This window comes from Pangasianodon hypophthalmus, chromosome 25 (genome assembly GCF_027358585.1).
Source record: "Pangasianodon hypophthalmus isolate fPanHyp1 chromosome 25, fPanHyp1.pri, whole genome shotgun sequence".
NCBI classification, from domain to species: domain Eukaryota; kingdom Metazoa; phylum Chordata; class Actinopteri; order Siluriformes; family Pangasiidae; genus Pangasianodon; species Pangasianodon hypophthalmus.
In genome coordinates this window covers 9,265,889-9,290,628 of record NC_069734.1, presented here as the reverse complement: position 1 = coordinate 9,290,628, position 24,740 = coordinate 9,265,889, and the positions used below count along the sequence as shown (strand labels likewise).

The following is a 24,740-nucleotide window of genomic DNA, read 5'->3' as shown; positions in this document are numbered from 1 at the left end:
GCTATTGTCTTTTTAGTCACTATATAGTACATTTATTCTTAACTCAAAAGATCTGACACATTGCTTTGACTATTTTGAAGTTTAAAACCCTGCCAAATTCGCAAACACTGTTAAAAACGTCACTTATAACAGTCCAATAGAAACACCGCTAATTTCAACCATTTATCGTTAGCCGTGCACGTGCATCCTATGTGGGGCTCCAATTACGCATCGGCTTCTGATTGGTCAATCTGCTAGGCCAATCAGAGCAGCGTGAGGTCAGGGCGAGTTAACGTCCACACAGATAGAGAGCAGATGTTCCTAATGAGGGCTGATTTGCCTCCAGAGGGCTTAAGTACACCTTACAGTGACGGAAAGTCTGTTGGTGTTTTAGATAAATTCTCTTTCGTAGTTCTACCATGGCGTTTTCTCTGGTGAGTTTTTTTTCTTTCTTTAAAAAAAAAAAAAAAAAAAAAAAGAGAGAGAAATGTTGTCTGGTTTCGATAAAAGACAACACCAAGTGGGCGCTTTTATTTATTTATTTTTGCTTGATGTTAGCTCCCAGTTTAAGCGTTTGTGGTGTCAGTCATGTCGATATTCATAGCCTTTGACCACTATATTGATTCGTTCTTATAATTTCTGTTCATTTTACTGGATATATGTAATAATAAAAAAAAAAGGTTTCAAACGCCATGGCCTTGTCAGACGCCTCAGTCTTTCAGAAGTTAACGTGCATTATAAGAAAATATTCAACTATACTAGCATTTCCTGTTTCCTGTGGTGGCTCCATCAAGGGACCTGGAGCTCTTAATATTTATCTTTTCCCCAAGTCCACCAGTCCACCAAGTCCACCCTAAAGTCCAATTATTTACCTTCAACTATTTTAAAAGTACACTATTCATGTTTTCATACAAATTATATATGCTAAAGGTACAAAAGATGCCCCCTTGTTGGGATCACCCAGGCACCAAGGGAAAGTAGAGTTTGATACCTTTTATTTCTGTGAGTCTAATGTTATTTTTCTGTCTTTCTCTCAGAGAGATAATCCCAGAGCCCTTAACCGTTGGGATTCAGAGACACCAGCCCTGTCCACATGCAGTAATGCAGACATCTTTCGCAGGATGAACACCATGCTGGGTAACTCTCTGGACCTCACCGGGGTGTGCACCACTCCCAGTGCCAAGACCAAGCGGGATTCCTTGTTGGGTAAAGTGCTCAAAACCAGAGCTGGCTATTAAACACACCATAAAATTTGTGTGGAAAGGGTTAGCTGTAGTTTGGATTGAAACTTTACTGGCAGGATGTATAGCAGAACTCCTTTAGTGCCGTGTTTGGACTGATAAATCCAGCTTTGCCAATGACACGTTATTAACTCTAAGAAATAAAGCAACCAAACTGTACTTTTACTTGAGTTGGCGTCCTGCTATGCAGCCTTTGCACCTTTTAGTATGTATCTTTCTCCTGGGAAAGTGAATAGTGTAGGTTTAAAAATTTAAGATGCATAATTGAACCTAAATAGGCCCACTTTATAGCTTTACTCTAAAAGCTAATTAAACGCATACCAAATGCATACCAAACCGTCCCGTGTAAAAGATGCATGCTAAAGCGGGGGAATAAGCGAGAAGATGGTACACTACTACTGGTACTTTATTTGGTGCAGATTTGGCTTTATATAAACCTGTAACTGGAGCATTGGGTTTCCAGGTGTATTAGAGGTTGTAATAGATTAGTTTTCTGGATCCATGAGAGATGAGTCTTAGAAATATTAAGAAGTCAATCTGGGCTATTAATATGCATGAATTGCATATTAAGGAGAAATTTGGCCATTGTTTGCCTTGTTTGTTGCATGTGTGTTCTAGTGAAACTTGTCTTCAAACGGTTTTGAAATTTCTGGTTCTTTGTGTTCTTCAGTAAGGCAAGTTCTAGGTTTCTATAGTCTTTGAGGATTGGCAGATTAGTTATTATAAGATAACAGTAATGTATAGAGGTCCTGGAAAAGAAGTTCCTAAAAAGAACAGGAACCCTGACTTAATACCTTCTCACTCTGCATGACTAGTTGCACTTTTTTTTTTTTTTTTTTTTTTTTTTTTTTCCCCCTCCCCCTCTCCCCCTCATACACTTGGTCTTCAAGTATGCAAATTGCCCCATCTAGTGCTGCATTGGTCATGCAACGTCAAGCACCCGGGACATGCGCTGATGCTGCTGAATCAGGCCTGGAGCTGCTGGATGGCATCCAGCTCAGAGGGAGCGATGCAGCGCTTCCATCCTTCAGCCTCTGATCACGCAGCCTCTGGCTGCCACCATTCTGTGATTCGCCAGGCATTTCTCCCATCTCCTTTTCTCCCCAGCCTGCAGCTCCCGCCTCATTTCCACTGCCTCAGTCCAAGGACAGCAGCCCTGGGGAAGGCCGCACAGATTGTTAGCCTACAGGAGAATTTGAGAGGAATTCGGTGGTGTCTTGGGGGCCGTGGGCTGATCATTCGCAGCAGAGTGTGAGGGCATCGGCACCTCGGTCACATGTCGCTGCATGGCATCTGCAGCGGCCTCGTGCAGTCCGGCTTGCCAGCTTGCAGATTTATTCTGTGACAGAGCTTAGAGGGAATCAGTGTTTATCAGTAGAGTGTAGAGGCTGCTTTTGAGCTGCGTGTCTTTTTAATACCCAGCAGCTGATGCAGAGCATACACATACTTTGTTTTTTCTTTCTCGGTCGTACTAACAGAGCGTGCGGACTCTGATCTGTGCGCTGTCCGGAGCAAGATGCTTTTTCCCAGCAATGGGCAGGAGTCATCTCGCGCTCTGCCCGATGTCACTGAGCTGGGCCTGGGCCTGCAGTCCCTCAGCTTATCTGGTTGGGAGAGGCCATGGAGCAGCCATGACTCAGAGTCATCAGCCCCAAACAGCAACCCCTCAAGTGAGTAATGTGTTTTCTAACCTCTTTTTCTTCAATATTTTCAGCTATTTTTTTTGCATTTTTTTCCAGTATTTGAATATTAAAAGTGCAACACTGCTGTGGTATGTATTCCATCATTTTCAGTGTTTTGTTAGTTACATTTATTAAAATTGACACTTGACAGTGATACTCCTGTAAACAAGGGCTTGCCAACAATGGGTGTGCTTGTGATATTTAATTAAAATGAATTCTTTTTTGGCACATTTAAAATAAATGTTTAATGTGAAACATTTCACTTTGTTTTTGATCCATAGATTGAGGTGTGTGGTTCATGTCTGAGCTACTAAACTATTTTCACAGTAGTGATTACCGAGGCTGAATTTAAACAGTGGTTCAAAACACAGCTTAAAAAGCGAGTCAGAGCTTGGTGTGGAGGCTGTGTCAGATTCCCTGCCTGCCTCATGCCCTGCCTATTCCTAGTAGTGGTAGAGCACTAAGTGAGGAGCTCTGCATGCTCTTATGTTTTTAACGCCTATATCCATTTCTTGAACCCCCCGCCCCCCGGTATCTTTCACCACAGTGACTTTTAATGATAAGTATTTACACTAATATGAATGCTATTTTGCAGTGCTCGGGATGTTGGGAAGCCCACTGGGCCAACTCCTGAATAAGCCTCAGGGTCTAATCACGAACGAGCCCAATACAGGAGCTTCAGACTTCCTAGAGAAGTTTCCAGCCTTGGCACGCATGAACTCCCGTTCATTGCTGGGTTCCCATTCCAGCAGCCCTGTGGACTCTGAGACCAGTGGCTTCAGCTCTGGCTCTGATCATCTTTCTGATCTGCTGGTGAGTTGGTAGCATGGCTTCCATGCTTAAAATACACAATGTTTACCATAATGCCATTTTTGAGATTAATTTTTAATTAGATTGCTATTTGTGTAATCCTTGCTTTTCTTCTGTGCAGTCCTCTTTGAGGATCTCCCCCTCTGTGCCCTTCATGCCTAGCATGCAGAAAGACCCAATAAAGCTTAGTCTTGGCTCGCGTATGGATCATGACAGTTCTCCCTTGACCCCTCCACCCAGTGCTCCCCCAGGCAGCAGCGTGTCCAGCCGCTGGCCTGGAGCCTCTGTCTGGCCCAACTGGGACCTGCTTGAGACTCCAGATGGCCCATTCAGCATCGAGAGGGAGGCTCGCCTTCACAGACAAGCTGCAGGTATGCTAAGTGGTTTCAAATCTTGTTATAAAGGCTTGCACTTTCTGACTGACTGGTTTAGTTTATGCTGACTAAATATATGGAGCTGACTAGGGGTCATGGTTTACCCCACCACTATCTTGCAAACATGTTTTTCCTACTAACCTGGGCTGCAAACAAGCTTGGAAGTCTTGTGTGATTAGTTAGTGCAACACCCCCACCCCCCCCCCCCCCCGACTTGTCCATGTGGTAGATTTTGAATTTGAGGTCAGTAGCACAACTGAGTTGCCTGTACAACTCTACATTTTTCATTAATGATGGAGAGAATTTCCAGCCAGTGCCTCTTATCTACTTCCTGTATTAAGTTTTTTACTAACCACTTTTTATTGCTCATTGATGCTATCCATTCTTAAAAGTTGTTGACCAGCATGCACTTCCAGGTTATATGAAGTTCTAAGCTGGTCAGTGTGTAATTTCTCTGCTGATCATGAGATGGTCTGCCCTCACACACTAATGTCTGTGACTAGACTCAACCAGCAGATCCCTGTAGATATAATCAGTGTAATGTAACTTCAGTTTCCTGTTGTAAAGTGGATTTATCTATTTGTCTAGCCTTTTTAATTAATGCAATGGACTCTGATCTTGCCTTTATATACCAGCAATTAATGAAGCCACCTTCACATGGAGCGGCCAGCTTCCATCCAGAAATTACAAAAACCCTGTTTACTCCTGCAAGGTCTTCCTCGGAGGAGTTCCTTGGGACATTACTGAGGGTGAGGTTTTTACCTGTAAAACATGTATCTAATTTTGTATTTTGTGTAGCCTTGTTGATGACTTTTTTTTTTTTTTTCTCTCCCTCTGGTCTCTTTCTGCCTTCAGCTGGCTTGATTAACACATTTAACTGTTATGGCCCACTGAGTGTGGAGTGGCCTGGTAAGGATGGCAAGCATCCTCGCTGCCCTCCTAAAGGTAATATGCCCAAAGGTAATGCAGTGGGTAGGTTATTCAGTTTGTTCCAGCACTTTGGAGGTGGTTTGCACTGGCAGTTGGGTGAGAGGTCCTGGGTTTTGTATAATTGATTTTGCAAACACAGCATGTCATCTGCTCTTGTCAAACCTGCATGCGGTGTGGTGGCCCCCCCTTCTCTAAGAGTGTATATGTAAAGTTTACTTTCATCCCTTAACTTAAGTTACTAGTCTTCTTGCCAGTGATTGTTGCATGAGTGGCTTTATTTTTTCAGTTTGCAAGGAGTTCCATGTCTGTGCAGTGACTGACTTGTCTGTTGTAGGTTATGTGTATCTGGTGTTTGAGTCGGAGAAGTCTGTGCGTGCTTTGCTGCAGGCCTGCACTCAGGATCTGCTTCATCCTGAGGGCTACAGCGAGTACTACTTCAAAATGTCCAGCAGGAGGATGCGCTGTAAGGATGTAAGCATTGCCATATTGGTTCACTTTGTAAATGGTTATTGCTTTGGTTAGCCATAATTCCCACAAATTAAGATGCTTTTTATCAACCTGCTCTGCCTGTATTTAGCTGCTGTTTAATCATGCTAAATTGGAAGGAAGATGGCCCTGCCACACCATTTTTCTCATTCAAGTTCTAAATTTTAAATCTAATTTTTAGCTGATTTTCCTCTTCCTCTCTTGCATGCTGTTTATTCACTTGCTGTCTGAAAAGAGCCATACAGTATGTTGCCACACTGGCCCTAGAATAGATGAACCATAGAATTTGCAATTGCCACATCTGAATTTAAGATAAACCGGCAGGAGAGTAGTCAAGCTGAGTGCAGAAATGGAAGTACGAGTCTTTACAAGTGTTGCATTGTTCTAATAATATTGTATAGCTGATCATATAGATGTACACTATATGCCCAAAAGTTTGGACACCTGACGATGCTTTTTGAACATCACATTCCAGATGTCTTCTCACACCCCCTTTGCTATTGTATTAACTGCCACTCTTCTGGAAAGGCTTTCTACTAGATTTTGGAGCATGACTGTAGGGATTTGTTCATTTAGCCGCAAGAGCATTAGTGAAGTCAGGCACTGGTGTTGGGCAAGGAGTCGGCATTGCAGTTCATCCCAGAGGTGTTCAGTGGGTTCAGGTGTTCAGTTTCCCCAATAACCTTGACAACCCAGGTCTTCATGGACCTTGTTTTGTGCACAGTGGCATTGTCATGCTGGAACAGGTTTGGACTCTTTAGTTCCAGTGAAGGGTATTTGTAATGCTGCAGCATACAAAGACATCTGTACAATTGTGTGCTTCCAACTTTGTGGCAACAGTTTGGGAAAGGTCCACATATGGGTGTGGTAGTCCGATGTCAAAACTTTCGCCCATTGGTGTATCTTCTAGTGGATAACGCCGCTTCATCCTGTGTCTTCTAGGTGCAGGTGATCCCATGGGTGATCTCAGACAGTAACTATGTCCGCTGCCCTTCTCAGAGGCTAGACCCCAGTAACACAGTGTTTGTAGGAGCTCTGCATGGCATGCTCAACGCTGAGGCCCTGGCCAGCATTATGAACGACCTGTTTGGAGGAGTCATGTATGCTGGGATCGACACAGACAAGCACAAGTACCCGATTGGTGAGATTCTTAAACATTAAGGCCGAGTTGTTTTTCAGTGTATGGAGAAGGTTCTGCGCCAGAGCACTGTGCTGGTGAAAGAATATGAAAAACAATACCCAAGTTGTATTTCCTTAAATTTTCAGTATTTCACTAATGAACTTCACAAAGCAAAACCTTGTTCTCATACTTGATCTCTTTGCTAAAGTAACTTGTAAGGGATTGCTTTTTAAGAATGAAATATCGAAAGTATCACACATGACTGTGATCCACCTTTTAAAGTGGTCCACACATTTTACTGTGCAATTCTGTTTAAGATAGAAAAATAATCACATGAGTGAAAGTGGAATACAGTACCCGAGCTGTATTGCTTTTCATCATTGTCAGTAATGAAAAGCAATACAATTTGTGTCTTGTATATTGTTTTTCACTGGTAAGATGCCACTCTGCTCTGGCATGGAGTCTTTCTATCTGGAAGCATAAAAGCCATAGAAATTTTACTGAAGTAGTCACATTTTGTTTTTTATACACTGGAAATTTATTTGAAATCCTTGAGTTCAAGGAGGTCATGAGGTGAATCAGATGTTTCAGTCCCCCGGTCATGTTATTTTGAGCTGGTCCAACTTAAGTTGTTCCCATGTTTCATTGACGGGTACATTGTACCATTCATTTTCTTGATAATGTGGACTGTTGTGCCAGTAGGGCATGTGGTATGAACAGGCTGTCATGCTGCTTACAACTGTGAAGTCCAGTGTGGACCCAGGGGTAGTTTTGGTGCTTGTTGCTCCCTACTGTTTTTTTTTTTACCTTTGTATACCAGACACTGAACAATGACCAAAGGACTGAAATCTGGATTGTGACTTGTTCCCCTCAGATTTAAAGGGCTTGTGCTTCTTTCCCTTCACAGGGTCTGGTCGTGTAACCTTTAACAACCAACGCAGTTACCTGAAGGCTGTCAGTGCTGCATTTGTTGAAATCAAGACCCCCAAATTTACAAAAAAGGTACACGACAGTTTAATTTTACTGCATTAGTCATAGTCTATAAATTCATCTTAAAGACTGTAAATACTTCAGCTTACATTTGTGAAGTCTGTGTTTAAAATATTAAATGTCCAGTGCTTCTTGTTGAGTAACTGGTGGATCTGTCCATTTTAGGTTCAGATCGACCCATATCTGGAGGATTCCATGTGTCAGGTGTGCAGCCGTCAACCTGGACCCTTCTTCTGCAGAGACCAGGTAAACATCAGTGTTTCTCAGATGGATAGAGCCCTAGTACATGTGCACATTAGTTGCAAAAAACTTATTGGTGGTGGGATAGACCAGTACCTGAACAAATAACCACTGTTCAACTTACTGCATTCAACTTGGCACAAACATAACACTAAGCACATAGGGTGTGAACAATTTCTAAACACTCTGTTAATTTGAAGTTGTTACATTAGCCTAATTTCAACAGGCCTGTTTGTTGCTTTTGCTGTAGAACAAAAAAACCTAGCTTGTCTGGAAATTATTAATCAGTGTGAAGTTTGAGCTTGAACATTAGGCTGAATTCTGCCACTGATTTTATCTACTTTTCATACACAGGCCTGCTTCAAGTACTACTGTCGCTCGTGCTGGCACTGGCAGCATTCCATGGATATCCTGAGCAACCACCGCCCTCTAATGCGCAACCAGAAGAATAGGGACTCCAGCTAAAGGCCTTGCTTAACATGGCAACATCGTGCTCCTGCCTGGACCGCTGCCACCACGCCTCCGGGCCAGCTCCAGCGCCAGGCCTGCGGCAGGCATCCCCGACAGTGTGGGTTTGCGCAAGCGCTGTAGAAAGTTCACTTTGGCACTTTTTTTTTTTTTGGCTTGTTCACTTTGGCACTTTGCACAGTGATTTGGGTTGCAGGGGCCCCCACACATTTTGAAAGTCCCCCTGGATTTTTGGGGTGAGAAGAATAAGGCCATGGTTCAGAAGGGTTTTTTCTCTCTTAATTGGAAATTTAAGTTGCTTTTGCTTTTTTTTTTTTTTTTTTTTTTTCTTTCCCTCTCTCCCCACCTTTTCTTTCTTCATGAACAGTCATGCAAGTTTCTTTAACTAACCGAAGCCATACAGTGCCTTTAAATTGGTTTCTCCTTCCTAGCTGCTTTTCCCATTGCAGTTAGCTGGGGTTTTTTACTTTAGAACCACAGATACATGAAGCCCAACTTTCATCTTCCAGACATTTTACGCAGTTATTTTTTACTAATTTTTACATAAAACGGTTTTAAGTCAGGACAAAGAAGATTGAACAGAAATCTACCTATTGGCTTTTTAATTTTGCTCAGTTTTTTTTCCCTTTCTCCACAACTTTTCTGGAGAGTTTTCTCCCTTGTCCGGCTTTACGTTCAGTGGAACAAGGGATTTGGGTGTAATGTTATCACCAACCCAGATAATTTTTAGTGCATGCCATCCAGAGGCATTGCTTTTACTGGGTTGCATCAAGTTTTTGGATCAACTCAATCAGAAATGTGAATGGCCATAGATTGCACATAGTTTTATTGTTGCACTTTTTAATTTGCACTTTGGAAAGGGGTAGGTTTTTAATCACTTATTTTTGAACATCAGCAGGTATTGCTATGGGCATGACCTCAGATTAAACAGCTGCTTGTTGAATGTAAAACTCTAAACTTCACTTGAATGTACCATTGGAGCCTTAGTAGACCAAATGCAGATGTCACTTTATTTCCAGCCTCTGGAATATCAAAAGATCAAAGATTGTGTTTGGAACCTGGATTGTCATTTCTCCACATTGATTCCTTGCTGAGGCTCTTGAGCCCAGCTGCTTTGTCTTTTATTCTACCTCATTGTGGTCTGCTGAGTTTGAGTACTTACAGCTGTGAAGTTCAGTTTTTTTGATTGGGCACAATAAAGGTGTTTAAGCATTCATATTGCTTTAGTTTGGTTTCTATGCATTTTATGACTATGATCATTAAAACTACAAAACTAATGGTGATTCATTGGCTTACAAAATATTGGGCAGTTTCTTTGTCATTTTAAAAATGGCTAGGAAGTTTTTTGGATCTAGTTTGGTTGAACTTTTCCTAATGTCCACTAGGTGGTGGTGCCTTCTCATTCTACAATAATGCACAACTGACTGCTCTCTATTTTGGGACAATTATAATGACTGACTAAACAAGTAGCTAGATGTGCCAGAAAAGTTTTCTACAAATTTCCATTGTAGACTAGTGGTTATTAACTTTAACAAAGCAGCCATATCGAGCAGTGTAGGTGATGAAAGGAGTACTTTCTTTTCCAAACATTCATAATGGTCAGAGTTAACTTTAGTTCAAGAATTGGTGAGCTGTTCTTTACATGCTTCATTACTTGCAGTCATTACAGTTCAGAAAAAGTATGTGAACTCTGGAGTTATCTGGATTACTCTCTGTAAGAGAATGGGCCAAAATGGTTGCTAACTGCAGCAAAGGACTGATTACCCCATTATAGACATGAACCACAAACAATTTCTGCTATAGTTATTGCATTTTAATTGTTTAATTCCATTAAAACTACTTGTAAAACATAAGAATGAATAGTGTGACTTCTTGGGTTGCATCCTGGGAGCTGTACAAAAAAAAAAGCGCTCTCAATGCTGAAAACATGAGTCATGTTAACTAAGAAAATGCTTGACCCAAATCCACTCAAGAACTAGTTTTAGGCTTAGGGGCTAATTCCACTGGTAAAATGCAAAAACTACAAAATATCTACTGATCTTTCAATTGTTCCTTTTTTCAATATCTGATTTTATGGAAACATGGGTATCAGTGCAGACCCTAAGGGATCAGCTGTAGCATTTAGACAATGTTGTGCCCAGATGGTCTGAGTGGGTTGGCATACCAAGATGTGGGATATATAGATAGAATATTTTGGTTACTTCAAGAAGGCTCACCAAACCTGGAAGTGATTAGTGTGTACCTGGCTTTTAACTCTTCCACAGTTGGGGGATGTCCTCCCCCAGCATGCATTGCTTCCAAAACTCTAGACTAGAAGTGGTATTTTACAGGAAGAGAATGCTAAGAGGTGCAGGTACATTGGGCTGGAATGTTGTAGAGGTTGAGTTGGTGTGAATCATCAGGGAGGATGCAGTGTATCAAGGTTTATGTAAGCTCTCTACTGCTTTTTTTCCATCCCTCTTCAAGCCCACCACTAGATCTGTAATAGCTAAATCCCCACATACCACATGAGCATCCTTCCCACGCTGCTGTATCATACAAGATGAATGCATGGAAGGAGCCAAATCCACTTTTCAACTCGAGACTGGAGTCTTGGCTATTCCAAGATCATATCTCTTTATCAAACTTCAGTAGATTTCTTTGGAGGGAAACTAGTCACTTTCCAGCCATGTGTTGTGCATCCACAAAAATGATTTGCATCTAAGGCCTCCTTGTGTGCTACCTTCTAAAGAATGGAGTGTGAGAGATCTCCGAGCAGCCTGGGGCATGAAGTGTTCCTTGCTAGTCTATTTCTGGCCAGTAAGAGGCAGCATGAGGGGTCAAGTGGAGCCTTTCTGAAAAGTGAGAAAAAGAATAGCTGGCAGTGGGGTTTAGTCTTTCCCACTATTACATGAGCACCTTTCATTAGGTCATCCCTCACTGTCCATTACATAACCTGTGCTGCAATGTCTAAAGCACAAGAGTTTGTTATACTTCCACTGTGCCTCAAGGAAAAACAATGCAGACCAAAAACTCTATGCTGTTAAGTTGGAGGTGTGAAAGTAACTAAAACGGAAGTAAAGCTCAATGGTGGATGTGCCTCCTTACAACGCCTTCCCCCGTATTTGTAAACTTTAGCACTTCTAGGAAACTATGGGTTATGGGGTTAAAGTTCAGCTCTATTTCTTTAACCATGGCTCTCTGCTTAGAATAGAGGCCAGCTAAATGAGCGTGGGAAAGAGGGAGGGCTCCGTCAGGATGTGCCACCCCAAGAAAAAGCTGTAGCAAGGCATGATAAAATCGTTTGTGCTGCCAGGATAGAGCAATAGTGAGAAACAATGCCACGACTTGTGCTTTCTCTCAATGTCTTTTCCACAAAGTCCGGTTTATGACCATCTCTCAGGATTACACTTGCCTGTCCTGGTCCATGGTCTCAACCCCTACTGGAGAACTGATGGACTCTGATCTTGGGGCCAAAGAGACCGGTTTACCCAAACCTTAACTCATCCAAGGTCCCATCCTGCATAGCCATGACCCCTGTATCCTGAAAGGTCATTCTCAAAGACTAGTGTACCAGGCCAGTTTCCTGAAAGCATAAATGGGAAATGGTGATAAAACCCTGTTGCTTGATCATACAGCTATAAGTTTTGGTCTAGAATTGAAGATGGCCAGCTTTTTAGAGGTGTTCAGAAAATTGCAAAATGTGAGGATAATTCTCATTTCTTGTCTTTGATCCTGATCTGCATTATGCAGAATGCACCACCTATCCACTGATGCTTCACACTCATTTCATTCCTTGCTACCTTTCCAGGTCTTGGTGCACTACATAATACCTAAAATAGTTTAGCTAATTGGTGTCATTGCACATAATGAAAAATGCACCTGTGCCTAAAATGCAGTGTGTAGTCATTTTAAAATGAAGACTCTTGAATGTTTTGATGGAGGGATTAAGTGAAAGGAGGGAAACATGAGTGAAAGAGAGAGAGATGTAGCCAAGCATGCTGATGATGGCCCCAACATTCCAGCAAGTTGTCATGGAGACTGCACAGCCTCCTTGGCCTGGTTAGTCTTTGGGATGTGTGTGTGTAGAAGGCGATTTTGTCCTCAGGCTTTGTCGGTCTAGTTCTTTGCTGATTACACTTGTATGTTAAGGTTGTTTTAATCATTTGTAGCTGTAGCCTTTGAATCCATATACCACAGATAGACATGAAATGAAAAAAGAAACAGATCAATGAAGAGAGTAGAAGAGGCTGGAATAATGTTTAGAGGAAATCCTGGCTTCAGCTCAGGGCTGCTTAGCCTTAACTGTCCTTCTTGCCTTAGCAGTTGCTTTATCGTCTGTGGCCGTCTGTGGTTTGTCACGTTCCCTGAAACAATGACAGCAAGAAGAGGAGTGTGTGTATTTGTATGAGATACACTCGCGCCAACTGGATGCAACCCCCACTGTGAGGAAATATGACCACAGAGAATGCAGAAGCTTGCAGAAACCACAAATGAAGAGCCCAACCAAATGCAGTAACACTGCAGCCACTCTGCTCACTGAATCACCATGCCAAGATCACAGTAAGAGTGAAGGAAACCCGTTGAGTTCAGCAGAGAAACAGAAATCTGAGCACACCAAGTATGGTACAGCCAAAACTACTCTGAAGTACCAAAACATGAAGACCACAGTCAAAACAAATATTCAATTTATACTTTAGCTGAGTTTTGAAAAAGGATGTGAGTAAAACTTCTGTAGAAGTGTCAAGAAGGTCTGAAACTTGAGCTTTTTAGTTCAGTCATATTTCAACATCGTAAAACAATCCTTACATATGATTAATGCTTGATTTAACTGTTTAGCCAGACCTTTATCCAACAAAAGCAGTGACACATCAACAACGATAAAAACGCTTTCAAAGCTGGAAGGAGTTGAGAAGCTATGACACAGTGTCGTGCTAGACATTAGAAGCTTGCATTGTCAATGACTAAGTCTAGAAACTTGAGTTAATTATTACTCATCGCTTACTAATGCTAACATTACTTCTAGATGACTAGAGAGCTCCTTGGTTCTTTTTAATCAGAATGTCTTGTTTCTATCTCCTCCCAGTATTTCCAGTCATTTATTAGTGTCTCCTTGCAGGGGTGTGTCTCCAAAACTCTTGTTATTTTTTTTTTCAAGAGTGTAGCTCTTCTCTTCTCTTCTCCCAGTACCTCTTCTTAGGTCCAGACATATAGGGATATTTTTGAAAATAAATAATTAGCCCTACATTTTTTAAAATATCTTTATATAACACAAAAACACACATGCCAGCCCCATAGGTGGAGATAATGTCACAAACTGTTTGGTCAGATGCCTCAAGAATAACGTTAAGAGCATATGTATTGAGCGGTAGAGAAGGTGAAAAGCAGAAATGTACACTTCAGCCACACTGATATCTAGAAATTGTCCCACCCACTGGTGGTTCACCCGAGTCTGGCGCCTTCACATGAGGGTGTAATATTCAAACAGCAAAAGTGCAAACACTTTATAAAATAAGAAATTACTGACCACCAAGAAACAACCTGGTCAGCAGCCATGGTAAACGGAGTCCTAGCGTGTTCATAACATCCAAAAACGCAATTGGCATCCGCAGATTTACACTGTAATGTCAACGTTTTCAAAAACATGCTTTTTTTCCACCGTCTACATGCAGACAGTGAAAACAGACTTTCTTTTCTAGTCTTTTTACTTTAGGGTGAAACCAAATGCTAAATTTTTTTGTGCATATGTTAAGCACAAATAGAGAAACATATATCAGTTCAACAGTGTAGTATTCAGAACTATATATAGTTCTGTATAATGTCAAGATTTCAACATGTGAAGGGTTTATACACAAGTGTGACTTGATCAGCTCAAGGGGACTTGAGTGAGCTCCATTCTCTAGTTCATTTCACTAAAGTGAGCAGTGATGCCTCATTCTGGCAATAACCAACCTATAACCTTTCTCTTATCTCTCTCTCTCTAATGTCAGCAATTCAACTGTAAAATAGCTCTCTCTCTTACGGAGCAAAGGAGTGATCTGTAATGCTGTAACTCAGAGTGAAAGAGAACCCAAGAGATCTCAAGTGGCATTCTCAGACTGAAAGCAAAAATAAGGAGTCATGTTAATAAGAGAAAATAATTTGTACCCACATAAGGGCAAAGTAAACTGTCTGACCTGCTTCTAATTTGGGGGTTACAGCAGAATCATTCTGTTCTAAAGCTTAAAAAAACTCCTCTAAATGTCTTAATGATTGATGCTTTACCTTATCAATTTGCATGCACTAAAAACATTGCTGTGACTTCGAAAAAAAAAAACGTGATAGGATGTTGAAGAATATCCTTAGTCTTGATGCAATTCAACACACACACACACACATACACACACACACTACTCCAGCAGACAGCTTCCTGGGGTAGCTATATAAAGCACATACAGGCCAAGGTTACCCAAGGTTCCACTGTGGAACAGGAGTCTCTTTAATGAGACCTTTAATTTGGACCATGACAGCCAGAAACAGAATGGTATCATTTAGCAAGCCTGGGTTGACATTTGTAGGTACTGTTGAAGGACACTTGCACAATATCATGATGTTTATGTGTCAAGTTGCCTATTAACCTGTGGCATGAATACAGCTACTTATTTATCTTCTACTGGTCCACCATCCAGTGGTTACTCAAGTGTGAATAAAATGAGAATAGGAGCTGGGAAGAAGGGGATAGGGTTATTTAGGTTGGAAGACATGGGAGATGAGAACGGATGTGATGGAGGATATAGGACAGGATGGGATGGAATGTGTTGGAGGACATGGGAGTGAATGGGGAGGATAAGAAGGGATGGAGGATATGGGTTGGGATAGAGGATATGGAAGGGATAGGATGGGGTAAACTGAAGGACATTGGATAGGGAGATGGGGAGATGCGTACTAATGGGATATGAGAGGAGAAGGGGTGAGCAGAGGTGGGAGGTAAGGTGAGAGAAGACAAAAATGAAAGAGAAAGAAAGAATGGTGTTCACATTGAGATGCATTGAGAATGGGCTCTTGGTCTTAGGCTCATTAGCACAGAGACGCTGCACTCACAGAGTGGACAGGAGAGGAGAAAGAGGCTGAGGGGACGGGGTGAGAGAGTAAAGAGGTGGGGAACAAGTGAACCATTTCTCCTCCTTTCTCTCAATCCTTTTGTTCAACTCTTGAGAGGCGTTCTTGAGTTGTATGGACTGGTGGGAAGTTCACTGTACTCATTTTTCATCTCACCACCATGTAAATTGTCAGGAAAAAAGACAAAGTAGACCCCGTGGTGTCTCTTGTATTTGTGTCCTTAATGTCTTCTATTCTGCGATGGGTTGGCAACCTGTCCAGGGTGTCCCCCCCCTTGTGCCCTGAGTCCCCTGGGATAGGCTCCAGTCTCCTCAGGACCCTGTGTAGAATACACGGTACAGAAAATGGATGGATGGATAGATGGATGGATGGCTTCTCTTTCTGTCAGTCACTTTTACTCTCTCTTTCTCTCTCTCTGTATTGTATTTACAGCACAGGGACTGTTCACTACTCTTTCTTCCTTTCTTCCATGTCCATCCATCTACCATCCCTTTGCTTCTTTCATCCATCCATTCACCAATTCTTTCATCTTTAGTTCATCCATGCATTCTTTACATCATGCATACAGCCTTTCTTCCATCCATTCATTCATCTAGCCATCCATCAATTCTTTTATCAATCTATCTCTTTTTCCATCCATTCTTTTATCTATCTATCTATCCATCTATCTATCCTTTTTCATCCGTCCATCTATCTATCTATCCATTCATTCATCCATTTATTTATTTTTTCATCCATCCTATGATGTTTTTGATGTGAAGTCGTATGCTCCCCTACGCTGCTCCTGCTTTGTATTTCAACTGCGATCCAGGGAACGGTGTTAATTTTTCTACTGGTGTGACTAGCTATAACTGGCGTGACTAGCTATCACTAACACTATAACCACACTAAAATAAAAAAAACAGTAAAAGAAAGAAAAAAAGCTTTAATGTGAATCTTTAATAATTCCTCATCATGTTAAGCATTAGCACTTGCTTTTTTAACTGTAAATGCGGAAAAGAAAAACCTGTTTTTAGTGTAAATCACCCAATTTTGGCTGGCTATAGCATCGCTTATCGTCTGCTTTTCATTCTGTCTGTTACTGAGTCAGATTGTCTGCATTTCTCCTTCAAATCTCAGGAGGATAGTTAACCCATCACCCATAAATCTTTGAATGCCAAAGTGTGTGTGTGGTTGAGCCATTAGTAAATACACAAGGGGTACTGCATTATAGGCAGTAGTAGCTCAGCAGCTAGGAATATGTACTGATTACTAGAATGGTGAGAGTTCAGGCACATATATATAACACTATACTACACACACACGCACACACACTTTTGGAAGTATGGTAAGAAGATGGGAACATGGGAACATAACTGGACCCAAGCTCATATTCGGAGGCTATATCCTGAGCCCATTACACTCTTGTATTACGATCACATGTCAGTATCATGACCAGAGTAACATCTGTATGAGAACACGTTTAACCATATGCTTGTTAGTTGCCTTGGAGAAGCAGTTCACTTACACCTTGTGATCTATCAGATGAGTGCCTTGCTTAATGATTTTCTCAGCAGCAGCACATATGTGTATCATGCTAATTAAATGTGTATTATGCACAGTTGACTCTTGGGAGAATCTCAGTTCATGATTTATTTATTATAAAGAATTTTGATTAGTCTTAAGACATACATGAATATATGAGACCTGTCAAAATCGTGTATGTGTAAGAAGGAGCAGAGGGAGGAGAAAGCGAGATAGAGAGAGCGATATGTCTGTCTTCACCTCCTAATCTATCCCAGAGGGAGATGGTAAGAGGGTCTTACATCTCCAGCCGTGATGTCCCTCTCCAAACACCCACACACACACACACACACACTTACTTCAGGGGCTCTCTGAAACCCTCCATGTCATCAAAGGAATGAAAGATATAGCCACACACAAAGGATCTGAAGGCTGAATATAAGATAAGAGTAAAATTGCAGTGAATTGGTCCATGTATGTTGTGTGTCATTACTTGCAATGTGAGTGGTTCATGGTACACACTAATATAGGAAATTAATTAATTTATTTCATATAATTACTTAAAAGAAAACATAGTGACTCAATTTAAATTGTTTCTATTTGTTTTTCCACACAAAGTCTAGAAATCAAAAAGCTCAGAAATCTTGAAATAACGAATTTTGGATTTGTTACCTGCTGAAAATTAACCATTTAGCTACCATTATCGACCCAGCCAACCACCCATATAAATGAATATGCTAATGTCAGCAAACATCACAGAACTTTCAACAACTGATTAGAATATTTTTATCTCTTGAAAATCCTGCTGACTTTTTCACCCGCCATATCGTCCACCTTTACCGTCATCTTCTTACTATTTAAAAAAAAAAGCAAGTAATGATCCATATCACAGCATCAGGGACTAACAGCAATCTTTAATCTTTAATTTCTTGCTAGTAGCTACACAGTAATTACTGATACATATTGAGCCACTCAAGATGGTTTATTAATTTTATCCCCAAAATGAAATGATCAAAAGAAATCAATGGAGAAATACATGATGGAATAATACATTTTGTTTGTCATGTTTATTATTTTAACTCCAGAAGTCTGTTTTGAACATTTCTTTTGCATGTACATCTCTCTCTCTCCCTCATATATATATATATATATATATATATATATATATATATATATATATATATATATATATATGCACACACACACACACAAATTTAATTAATGAGTGCAACATATATTCGTTTTTGCGGTCCTCCTACTCTTTCTTTCTCCAGAAGAAAAAAATAACTGTTTTGTTTATAGCTACAGGCTTGTTGGTGTGATATCAAAGTATTCCTTAGTGTGTTCATTCAGCGGAGTGTAAAATTACGTAAGAAATGGACAGGTCCTAGACTATAGCATGTCTGTGCTGTATAAACACATTGCAGAATGCTATTTGTTTTGCTTACAGGTCTATTGACACTGAGACAACAACTGTCTTGTGGAATGGCTTTGTCATCTGAGTGCAGTTCAGAATGTACCACAAGAGTGTGACCCAACTTCAGCCTGAGGCTTTTCAGCAGACTAAGAGAAGGTTGCATCATCTTTCAACTTTCAAACACTTTCTAGATGGCTAAAATATATTGGATTTGGACTGCAAAGCTGCAAAGGTCAGGTAGACATCATAGTTTTTGCGACGCACGTGACCCTCTGTTTTATTCTGTGTCTTGGCCTGTTGTGTTCCCAAGTTCCTCTAACAAACAAAGTCTCTTAACCTCACTGTACTGAAACCCTCAGCTATGAGCTTTAAAGCATAATTAATGGCAACTACATGGAATCCAACTATGATTTCATATGCGACTCAGTTTAATCATGCACATGTGATGTATACAGTGTCATATTACGTGTGTGATGGCCTGGGAAAGCCTTTACATAGTCAAATTTTGACATTTTCTATTACATAGGTCTAAAAAGGGAGAAAATTGCATTTAAAGATTGTAGTCCGACTGCAGCACAGGAGCGCCGCATACATTTTGACATACATATTCATATTCATAAATATTTATAAAATTCACTGAAAATGCTCTCTATCTGGCTATCATGAGCTAACGTGACATACTTTGAGTGTCAAATCATATCCATAAATGTGTATAATAGTGATGGCACAGCACCATTTTTTCCTCTCTGATATTGATACTGTTGCTGACACCTTGAGAATTAGCCAATATCAATACCCATTCAAATTTTTTTCTTTAAAACCTACTATGCTTTAAAATGATTTTTTTAAAAACAGAAGCACTAAAAATATACGTAGCTAAAAACATGGCTTACATAAAAAAGCAGCTTTCACATATAAATTACTTACATTGCAAATGAAAATAATAAAGTAAAAAAAATCTAATTAAAAACAATCCTAAAAATACAATCATGTCTCTTTACATGTAAATGTTTACAGTTTCAAAAAAAATATTTTCCAATTCCAATCTTTTCCATTTATTACAGGATCAAATCAAATTAATTCTTTTTCTTCTCTGAAATCCAATCCATGATATTTGCTGGTATCAGCTCAATACCAATCCTGGGTAAAGGATCTCTGCTATATCCAGTTAAGAATCTTCATTGCTAACACTAGCTAGGCTGCTAACATGAGACCCCCTGACAGGAGTTTTGAGAGGATTATTAAATCATATTCACAAACATTCATGTAATCTTCACTTCTAAAATTATATAGATGGCAAACTGATTTGGATATTTCAGAAACATCTGAAGTGTGTGGCTTTGAATCTATACATGAGCTCAGACACAGCCATCTGCCAATCAAAGAGACATACCCACTGGCCCACGGTCTGCGAACAGATCTGTCTTGCTATTTTCATTATATTATTAATGATAGAGCTCAACATATGTCATCAAATCTCAACATTAATCTGCTTATGTTCACAGTAAGCATATATGTACTTCTTACTGGGATTTATACTATATATATATATATATATATATATATATATATATATATATCCTCTCTCTCTCTCTCTATATATATATATATATATATATATATTATTATATGTGTGTAAATACAGTATATTCTGTCTTAGAAAAAAATGTGTTTTTATATGATTATGCGTCATTGCTGTTTGCGTATGTTGTGTATATTCACATGTTTTGAGTGTGTGTTTTTATGATGCCTCAATAACTGGGGCAGAACTGATTGGTGCTGATGGCTGTAGGCGTGTAGAGACCTACATTCAGTGACAGAAGTGGATAGAAAGAGAGAGAGAGGAGGGGTGGTTTTCGTAGAGTCTAGGCCAAAATCATGGGTCTTTTCCTATTAAACTCCTCCTTTTCTACCTACTAGCTAAAGGACTGAGAGGACAGGTACTGATGCAGTTGCTACCTGTTGCAAAAGCATTGCCACAATGAGAGAAGGAAGGATTAAATGAGACCTAGTGTGGAAAAGAAGAGCAGAAAACACCATGATGCTCAGATAGGTCAATCACCGGGGGGACAGGAGCAGACCCATCTGCTGGCCTTCTATCACACAGAATTATCTATGCAGATTGGCATGCAGAGCTACTCCATCATCTTTTCTACTCCCATGAACAGCCACAATTCAGAAATGCAGGTTTAAAGACGCACAAAAAGTATTAGACGCACAAAAAAGAGATTAATACGTAGGGTGAGAGAATATTAAAGTGTTGCTGACTCATGCGGGAAGTGTATGCAGGGTGAAGGTGACATTTCGTCTTAGTGACAGGTGTGTGTGTGTGTGTGAGTGTGTGTGAGTGAGACAGGAGACCCCCTGTGTGGAGCAAACCTGTGCTTCCTCCTTATTATGTGCATTAGTCATTCTGAAATGTAGCCAGTCCTTCCTGTCTAACCCACTCTGACTACTGTTCCCAGTTTAATCCATTTATTCCTGCTGTACATGAGAGTGAGAAAGACATTTAATCCAAGTGACTCATTTACTACATGCAGTCATAACATAAAAAAACACAAATCACCCAAGTATCAAATTATGTGAAATGCAACTTACAAAGTTATATTTTTTTATTACCTTAATAATGTTTCACTGGCTGCTACAATATATTCTACACAACAAGTTAAGATTGATTCATATTTCAGACTGCAGCATCCATTTTGGCCAGGAATCTTTTGCAAGAGAGATATTTCTCTAATCTAAAGAGAATTCACAGTTAAATATAGGTTCAATAAAAATAAATGAATAAATAAATGTACTCTGCTTTTTCATTTTTTAAAAACATTAATCAGCTCTTTTAAAGGTGCCATTTGTAATCTTTAAACGTATTTCTAAGCCTATTCTAATCACATAATTTGCCAGGTACATTTGAAATATTGTGATTTTACGATCTTGCCATGCAGTGGGTCTCTTGATTTATTTGTTACAAGCTTCTACATGAAATGTAATTGTAAATTTGTCTGGGCAGGAAATTAGCTTCACCCCAAGCCAAAGTATTGCTGCTCAGCTCTGCTCCTTTGCCTTAAAGGCAATACATGAGGCATGCTGTGCATAGTTTTAACAGAGGAGGTGGGGTCAGAGGAAGACTTGACAACTTTGAGCAAAAATGACAAACTACTGCTTTAATTGCTCTTAGTAAACTGTTATTTATTTATCCAAAGCATATTGCTAATAAATTATATGCATTATCATTACATATTCTAATACTTTACTTCCACTTCAACTTACCATTGAAAGGAATTTATGACAAATTTCTCTGAAGAGGTTCTTTATCAAAGATGGCAGAAACTGTGTTTTCAATGAATTATTGCTAATAATAATAATAATTTTATATACAGTATATATATAAATATATATATATGTGTGTGTATATAAGATATATATATATATAAAATGACAAACTACTGCTTTATATTAATTTAATATTGATTTATATAAATCAGTAACTACTGCTACTGATTTTTATATATATATGTATCTATATCTATATATACATATATATATATATATATATATATATATATATATGTATATATAAATCCCTGCTTTTCCCTGTGAATGTACAGCACATGTAGTAGAAAACATCAATCATATGAAGTGCATGCTACGTGGCCTCTGCAATCCCACTGTGAAGAGGATGTGTTAAATCACTGATAGCTCCAAGGCTAATGACCTCTACCCCAACATCCCAGTGCTTCAGCACACACACACTGGTTTCCTGTGCTCTGTTTCCACTTACGAGCTGACCCTGATGAGGGGTCTGGAATTTCACAAAGGGTCAAAGGTCAAATGATACACATGAACTGTGTAGTGCTGGAGGGCAGGTGCTTCCTATAAGTTTACGAGCAGGTTGCACAAGGATTGATGTCATTTTAAGGAAAGATGACTATACGTTAGTGTCATCCAGCCACAAAGTTTTAAGTTATGAAACATTTCTTTTTTGCTAAGTCACCCAAAATACTGTTCCCCTGCATGAAAGTGCTTACTCACTCTAAGGCAGTTTTCTGAATAATTTAAGACGTCTCTGAGGCACTATGATAAGAAGTTCAGCTCACAAAAAACTTTGAGTTCATGCACTTATGAAAGTAGAAGTGCAGTTTATAGGTAAAAGACAGAGAGTCTAAATTTAGCTTTGCTTCGCAGAGCTATTCAAAAGTTATGACCCCATTTACACCTGTGTCTTGTATCTGGATTTTATCCTGATACAATTTTAATCACATGAAAGCTGTATTGTACGTTCAAATGGAAATCACCCAATTCCAGTGTTCTTCATTTTTAGTTATTTTATAAATAAAATGGTTGATATATATAAAAAAAAATTTTTGTTCTATATTTTAATTTAGCTTTTACATTTTTAAAGGCAACACTTTCAGCATTCTCTGTCTGTGTGGAGTTTTGCATGTTCCAGTGTCTGCATAGGTTTCCTCCGGGTTCACTGCTTTCCTCCCACCTCCCAAACACATGCTGGTAAGTGGACTAGCTACTCTGAATTGCACCAGGTATGAATGAATATGTGTGTGTGTGAATGGTGCAGGGCGTGTGTGTGTGTGTGCATGGTAAAGAATGTATTGTGCCCAGTGTTTCCAGGATTAGCTCCAGATCCACTACGACCCTGACCAGGATAAAGTGCTTACTAAAAATGAGTATTGAACTTTGGCATTCACATGTTTGGGGAGAGGGTTAGTTTGTGAAATGTGGCTTAGAAGGACAGATGCATAACATGTATAACATGGCTAAAATATGTCTACCTTTGGACGTGGTATGGGAGATTCAATTTAATCCTGATTCAACAAGATCGATAAAACAAAAAAGTAAATGTGGTCTATGGGTCATAAATTTACTTCCTTGAGTTGGAAAATTAGGCCAATTTAATGATAATGTTCCCATATAAACCCTGTTATTAGCACATAACATGTACATAACTGGAAAATGTGGCTCATTGGCATGCAGAACTTGCATCGTCATCATCAAATAAATAATTATATTTAAAGTAAAAGATGAAAAAAAACACAATTCCTCACAAGTAAGCATTTGACTGAATTTGCACTAAAAAAGGACTGCTGTTATAATGCTATTACTAACAGTAGTAATGCTAGTCTCACCCAAGATCTTTTCTATAGAGATCTGCCTCAAAATGCATCCAGCACTGTCACACAGATTTAGCAGTGTGGTACTGCTAATTACCACATTGTCTGACGTACTGCAACCCATAACAATGAACTAAACATCATTATGCATCATATGCTGAATACTGCATCACTGTGGGGGAAGCAATTCTGGGCCTGAATCACTTTTCTTTCTTTTTGCCAGGTAGAATTTTCATTCTGCCTGCCAGGTAGAATTGTGCCAGAAAGCTGGAAATTCTGCAGGGTTTACAATAATTTCTCTTTGAATTTAAGTGAAACATGGTCTATTCCTGATATTGTATGAAATAATTAATTATAAAACAAAACTACACATGCAGTTTAATGCCAAGACATGAAAATTTGTTCATGTATTTACAAAAACAATATTAAGCTAGAATTTGTTTTTATTTTCAGCTACATCGCCTCATAGCTTCAGTGAAAAAAAAATTATAGGATATAAATATAGGATAAAAATATTAGGAAGTATAGGATAACTTTGTGAATTGCACAATTTAATTAAATTTATCAATGAAATTAAAAATCGATAATAAAACATCAGTAAATCTCAAGGTGCTCATGATGCTTTGCTTGAAGCACATTTATTTATTTATTTATTTATTTATTTATTTATTTATTTATTTATTTATTGAACTATGGAAGGTCAAACAGATGCTGTAAATTGATGCTCCATAGTATTAGAAGGCAGATGCATGATAGAAAAAGCTAGATTTTTAAAGATTATTAGACAGTGTCATAAAGCAGTCAGTATATTTTGTTGGCTTGGCAGGAGAATAAGAAGTTGGAAAGCAAGGACAGTTCACATGCCGTAGCTTTGTTTATGGTGGTGAAAGGCCACGATCCTCCATACCACAATTATTATTAACACAATACCAGCACACAGGCTGTATTAAGGCAACATTGATCAGCACCATATTTATTACTTTCAAGGTAAAGTGAAAAATAAGACAGTAATAATCAATCCTTTATGATAAAGGCTGTTGTAGCATGTAGCATGCGTGATGCATTTTCACTAGTCTACAGCAGCACGGTAGCAGAAGGCATCGTTGGCTTTTTTCTTGGCTGGTTTTCAGCCATGCTCTTCTTCTGCCAACAGCCTTTCTCGCTATTCAGAAGCCTGTGGGAGAATCCAGTCATGAGTGTGAGAAGCGTAGGCAGTCTTGTGGTGTCTAGCACAGGCTGCTGCAGGGGAGAAGAGACACCGAGAGGGAAAGTGTGGAATGACTCACTCTGACCC

At 39.6% G+C, this 24,740-nt stretch overlaps 1 protein-coding gene across 2 annotated transcripts; it reads left to right on the top strand.

Annotated features, from left to right (window-relative positions):
* The first annotated feature begins 269 nt into the window (after positions 1-269).
* cpeb1b (cytoplasmic polyadenylation element binding protein 1b) lies at positions 270-9,536 on the top strand. Of its 2 annotated transcripts, none has more exons than XM_026937431.3 (12): positions 270-413; positions 1,017-1,185; positions 2,699-2,890; positions 3,498-3,715; positions 3,834-4,083; positions 4,722-4,835; positions 4,942-5,031; positions 5,351-5,487; positions 6,445-6,643; positions 7,530-7,624; positions 7,778-7,858; positions 8,207-9,536. In XM_026937431.3, exons 1-12 carry the CDS (start codon positions 399-401, stop codon positions 8,315-8,317), a joined length of 1,671 nt encoding a protein of 556 aa, XP_026793232.1. In that variant the 5' UTR covers positions 270-398; the 3' UTR covers positions 8,318-9,536. The 2 variants fall into 2 exon arrangements, with proteins under 2 accessions (XP_026793232.1, XP_026793231.1); XM_026937430.3 differs by having other exon boundaries at positions 4,942-5,046.
* The last annotated feature ends 15,204 nt before the right edge of the window (positions 9,537-24,740 follow it).

What these genes read in the sequence shown, in the direction of transcription:
- cpeb1b (XM_026937430.3), top strand. An exon ending in TCCTTGGGACATTACTGAGG is followed by an intron (nt 4,836 to 4,941) that starts GTGAGGTTTTTA and finishes TTCTGCCTTCAG; the next exon opens with CTGGCTTGATTAACACATTT. An exon ending in CCTTCTTCTGCAGAGACCAG is followed by an intron (nt 7,859 to 8,206) that starts GTAAACATCAGT and finishes TTTCATACACAG; the next exon opens with GCCTGCTTCAAGTACTACTG.